This window comes from Pecten maximus, unplaced genomic scaffold (assembly GCF_902652985.1).
Source record: "Pecten maximus unplaced genomic scaffold, xPecMax1.1, whole genome shotgun sequence".
NCBI lineage: Eukaryota > Metazoa > Mollusca > Bivalvia > Pectinida > Pectinidae > Pecten > Pecten maximus.
This window is the reverse complement of record NW_022981970.1, coordinates 1-6,303: the sequence shown is the minus strand read 5'-3', so window position 1 is coordinate 6,303 and position 6,303 is coordinate 1. Positions and strand designations below refer to the sequence as shown.

The following is a 6,303-nucleotide window of genomic DNA, read 5'->3' as shown; positions in this document are numbered from 1 at the left end:
GTGAAAAACTACCGAGGTACTCTTATTTATCGTCTGCACTGTAGATTTATCCATTACACATGTTAATTCATTGATATAAAAGTTGTGACCAGCACGACGACAGCAGATTTGTTTCCGTACTGTATACAAAATGGCGGCCTGTGTTGCATTACGTAGCAGTCAGCTTTGGCACCTACTAGTCAATCTTGTTATAATTGAGCTTAATTAGCTTTGTATGTTCGTGGACAGATACCACAAGAGATCATACCTCCGTGAAAATCACAAGGTAATTGAGGGTAGGATTAATTATTTTGTTTGTACAACAGTGTAGATGGGACCGCTACAATTTGCAAGTTGACTAGGCCTGTCGCGGTATAATGTAAACAACCTGTCAATCCAACGTGTCAAATCTGACCGGTGATTCCAATTAAATGTGGTAAATAAGCTTTCATAAGTTACAAATTCCTATTTTCTTATGCTTTAGAATTCATCTACCGCTCAGTTGAATATTGGAAAAAAAATTGTTCATTTTTTTTTTTTTTTGAAAATGAACCTCAAAAACGTACCTGCGCACTATACGCGAGTGCGCACTTTACCCGAATATTTACGGTATACCCTATTTGTTTGTACCTGTAAGATGTCAAGGCCGGTGTTGTCGAGCTGTTTGACTGCTGAGGCGAGCTGGTTTGTCCTCCAGTTAGGGAATGTTGGTTTATAGTCGGGCATATTTGTGACTCCGGGCCAATCTTCTTCAGTGGGCGTGGTCAGGGTTCTGTTTCATAAAGGAAAGGTTGATAGCAAAAAACCCTTAAGGGCTATTCCAGTTATATTTACCATTGTATGGCACTGCCACTATATAACCCTACTAATTCAGTTGCGTGTTCACCAGCCTATGAACTGCCAACAGGAAGTGATCTCTGCTACTGGTAAGCGCGGGAAATTTGAATTTGAAAATTTCAAAGCAAAAATCGCATGACAAATCAAAATTCGCAGATGGTAAATATAAGAATTGAACGGCTTTCAGTTGGCATTCATAGTCGATATGAATTCCAACTGGACAGAGGCAAATTCAACATGAAGCGCTAGCGCGCTTCATGGAATTTGCCTCTGTCCAGTTGGCATTCATATCGACTATGAATGCCAACTGAAAGCCGTTCAATGCTTAAAAAAATGTTATCCACTAGCGGACTTCCCTTTTTGAAAAGGGGTACCACCAACAGAAGTGATTTCTTTCAGATCGCCATATGGAATAGAAGCATTTTCTTCATTTAGGGTACCACCCAAAGAAGAGATTTTTTGGTCAGATTTAATGAAGCAGTCATTTAGCGAGATAGTTTTAATTGCCTAGTATATTATAGTTTGATTAAGAATTGGTTGCAATATTTTGGACATTCACTGATGTGTAACATACATGGAACTATTGATACTTTGATAAAGATACAACATACATGCACTATTCACAGCAAGATTTCAGAAAATATTTGTATATATATATATATATATATAGGGTCTAATAAGTAATAACCAACGTATAATCCATTATAGGTACTGGATCCTAACAAACAAATGTTCATTGGATGCGTATTACTAAAAATAGATAATTGTCAAGTAGTAATAATGACAGTACAGACTAGTAAATTGTCAAATTTTCGAGGCAATCTGCCCCTTTATCAAGACACATGTAAATCAAATACGATCACATATAGACATAGAACATGGAACAGTTACACATAAATATAGTGGGTACAAACAACAATAAATATTGTTATGTTGTGAAAACGATCCCCCTCAGCTGATAATTAATTCGCCGAGGGCCTATTATGATTAATTAGAAACATCTTAGTTGGTGTACAGATGGTAAAAGTAAATGAATAAATGAAAAAAGAAATCAAGAAATCTAAATCAATATTTGATCAGAGATGGGAAGATGTTTTGGAAAGATGTCAAGTGATATATGATTTCCGGTGTTTAAGTTTTTCTTTCATGATATTGGTGATTTTAAAGGAATTTGGGTTGAGCACAGATTTTATACTTCAGCATGAGAATAGTTTCATTGAATATGGGCCCTGGACCTGGTCAAGTTACTTTGTAGTTTTCATTGGTCTCAGTGTGTAGAATCTTTCTTTGTTCTAATTTTATTCTAGTTTTACAGATCTTGAGGTTTAGTTTGGTCTGTTTTATTTAACGTCCTATTAACAGCCAGGGTCATTTAAGGATGTGCCAGGTTTTGGAGGTGGAAGAAAGCCGGAGTACCCGGAGAAAAACCACCAGCCAACGGTCAGTTCCTGGCAACTGCCCCACGTATGTTTCGAACTCGCAACCCAGAGGTGGAGGGCTAGTGATAAAGTGTCGGGACACCTTAACCACTCGGCCACCGCAACCCCTTGAGGTACAGTTTGTTTTGCCTCAAGATATTAACAAATCAGTATTCTTCTTTACTGTTTTAAAACGACAAGCTTAACTTCAATTGCAACTCAGATTTGTCAACTCACCTGAATATTCGGAATAGTTGATCGATTTCTGAATCTCCATGGAACAGTGGTCGCTTTGTGATCATTTCAGCAAATATACAACCAATACTCCAGATGTCAACTGGAGTGGAATACCTCTGACAACCAAGCAGGATTTCTGGCGACCGATACCACAGCGTCACAACCTACATAATATTATTGAATAGGTTTTACACAGAAGCAATATTAGCACATAATATTTTTTCTAAATTGTCACACCAAACAATGATGTCTAAATGTGAATATGGAAACTCCTATCCTGGAATCTTTTGATGAAACATTCTAAACTATTTTTAACAAGAGTACTGCAGGGTAGAACAAAGTACACCTTTTAGTATAGTGTTATATATAGTGATGGGAAACAGTTTCACTTTCAGATCTGAATATCAGAAACTCAAAATCGATCAATTATGCAATTATCAGTTTTCTAAATTTAGCACAGATTTGCCCTCTTGTAGAAAATTTATGTACAGCTCAAGTATATATTTATAACACGTCGTTAGCCTTTGTTATCAATATTTTCAATACTGAACACAAACAAAGCATTAATCGGTTGTTAATTAATATAATTAAATCTCCTTAATTGCTTGTAAACAACCAATGAATATATCAGTAAAATATAAGATCAACAACTTCTTGGTTCAGAAACATTACAAAAATATGTAAAGCCAAAGATTTATGAACACTTTCAGAAATTTCCAATTAATTTCCTTATCAAAATCGTAATCAATAATTTTTTCCCCACCAAATTTTGATCATCGACCCACCACTAGTTATATATATATACTATTTTGCAATGAAATAAGATTTGCTTCATCTTATGAGTGGTTATTTCAATACAAAGTTCATAAATATAAATTTTCTAACAATTTGAGAAATGCAAGAAATTAGAACTTAATCTCCAACTCATTGAACACCATGTCATATCATGATTATAAAGCCTACCAAGTTTCTAAGAAATCAGTAGGAAACTGCAGAAAATCTCCAGACAAAAATGTCAAGTAAAGAAATAAATGGAAATTCCAGGGAAACACCTACATATCATGATCATAATGTTCGCAAAGTTTCAAGGAGATCGGTCAAAATGTGGAAGGACGAACAGACAGACAATGCAATACCCTAAAAGGGATTGTTACCCACTCACCTCATGTGTGTACACCCTCACAGGGATACCGAACGCCCTTGCCAGGCCAAAGTCTGCCAATTTGATAATGCCTTTATTGTCGATGAGAAGGTTCTGTGGTTTGAGGTCACGATGTAACACTCGGCGTTGATGACAGAACAGGATGCCCTGCATGATCTGGTATAGGTAACTCTGGTAACACAAACAACAGATCAGGTTTTACGTACAGTTCCACTCCAACTAAACCAGAGGTGTGAAAAAAGTGTCTTGCGAAAGGGGTTGGGGTGGTGTAAACTTAAAATGTTGGGAGTGAAATTTCCTGTTCTTCAAAAGAAGAAAAACAAAAACAAAAAAAACTTAATACTTATTACCTATACAAGGGATTTTTTTCTCCCTTCAATGTTGTACAAATCTACAAGCCCAAATCTAGGGCTAGAGTATTTTTTTTCCCATTTATTTACTATATATATCAGAGGATAAAGGCAGAAAGGACAGGGTTTTTTTCCACTAAAAAATCTGTCAGTGGATCCGCACTAGTGCTCCAAATATGCCTGATTGTGCACTTTCAGAAAAAGATTGTAAGTAAAAAAGAATTTAAAATTGGGAGTTGTAATGTAACCAAAGAGATGAGATTTTTATACATATATATGGAAATTCTTTAGAATACATTCTCAGACAAGTTGAGATTTATGAAGAATCTGCCAAAATGAACCAATTTTCATTTTGTGAGTGTATATCAGAAAGATCACGGATTGTTTTTAGAAATCTAGAGGTAGGCTGAGATTATACAATGGCTCCTAAAGCACTCACAATGATGTTAACAAACTTGTCTACACAAAGCTGTAGAATTTCATCTTCCTCCTCTGACCACTTACCTTAACCAGCATTTTGTCCATAAACTGACCAGACGGTATAGAGTCCATGTATCGTTTCAGGTCCATTGACAGAAACTCAAACACCAAGAATAGTTTGTTCTCCTGCATGAGGACATCTTCCAGTCTGTAATAGTCAATTTTGAATCATTAACTATTATGATTTCGGAATCAATAATCGGAAATTTGAAATCGATCAATTATTAATTATGATCAATTTTCTAAATTTAGCATAGAATTGCCTTTTTGTAGAAAAGTTATGTACGTCTAAGTATATTTATTTCACATCTTAGCCTTTGTTATCCATATTCTAAATACTGAACACAAACAAAGCATTAACGGTTGTTAATCTATTTTAATCTTTTAAATTACTTCTTGGTTCATTAACATAAACATTACGCAAACCTGAAGATTTACAGACATTTATTGAAATTTCCAATGAATTGTCTTTTCAAAATCCTCATCGATGATCGGTTTTAATTATGTTCTAAACTTATTTTCAATCATCAGCCCACAAGTACCATTAACTACTATCAAAACTCAATTAATTGAAAAAAAAATCCAAGTAAACTGAAACAAAATCCCAGTCAATGGGAACTTATCTAAATATTGTTGACTACAAAGCATTTCCTCCCATTCAATCTAGATTACCACAAAAATCTTAATATTAAACAGACTGATAGCCTGATGCACTTCTATGATAAAAATAAAACTTAAATTTCAATATGGAATAACACAGAGATGATACAAGGGGCACCATTAAGACTCACTTTATTGCTTTAATCACCAGACAGCCAGATTTTGAATTGAGACAACTAGTTTGGCAGCCTTGGCTGGGTGTTACTTATCAGACCCCAGATTACCTCAAAGGGGTCAGAGGTCGTGTTCCTTTAGAAAATTTTGAAATATTAGATGCAAAATTCTTGCATTCCTAATTTCCCGCTAAGTCTGAATAATGATGAAACTTAAGTTCATGCAAATGGCTGGAACTATTAACAGGACTGGCTCATCCTGGCTGTCCAGACCTGCTAACTACTGTTAGTGTCAACCCCTTTTATAATAGATACCTGTATTCACATAACAGTTTGATGATATATAAATAGATTTTCATTTTTTTTTTCTTAATCTGATTCTCCTTGATTAAATTATTTTCTCATTTTTTTATCAAAGTAATGTACATGTTATGAATTTAAGGACAAAAAAATATGTGTGTTTATGGTCCCCAATCGACCTTACATTTTGACTGCTTATGCATTTTTTTTTTACTGAATACTGTCGGGTCCAAATAAAAAAAAATATTAGAGGTACCTGTAATCAAGTAATAATTCTTCCCAAACCCAGGAATTCCCCATAAGGTTAATAATAAATTTAATTGTATGGATGGTACCAGTAAACAAAACCTGGCATCCTAGCCTCCTAGGTTGTGATAAATATTTTATGATTTAAGAATAGCCCAAAGGAGGGAATGTTAGGAAAAACACATTAACATGGCCAGTTTAGCTATCGATGACAAGTACAATTAACTTATGATTTTGCTAAAAATATATGTTCTAATTGACTTATTCCAAATAATATACCACAAAAATAATAAAATAAAATAGAGAAATAAAATAACTTTCCTACCTACTGACCCGAGCAAAATTCTCAACTTGTAACTCTAAACATACATATCTTTTCATTTGGCCTAAACATCAACATGACATCAAAATGGTCCCTCAGTAGCTAATACAGTATGAACATACCCCACAATATTAGGATGCTGTAATTCTTTTAACAAAGATATCTCTCGGATTGCTGTGGATGGAACACCTCCTCCTCC

At 34.8% G+C, this 6,303-nt stretch overlaps 1 protein-coding gene across 1 annotated transcript; it reads right to left on the bottom strand.

Annotated features, from left to right (window-relative positions):
- Positions 1–609: 609 nt before the first annotated feature.
- Positions 610–6,300, bottom strand: LOC117320322 (cyclin-dependent kinase 1-like; the record flags this gene model as incomplete). The annotated part of the gene is given in 5 exon segments (XM_033874929.1): positions 610–751; positions 2,472–2,635; positions 3,634–3,804; positions 4,488–4,611; positions 6,227–6,300. Coding segments are annotated over 5 exon segments (675 nt in total), but the record flags the coding sequence as incomplete, so codon positions are not given.
- Between the last annotated feature and the right edge of the window lie 3 nt (positions 6,301–6,303).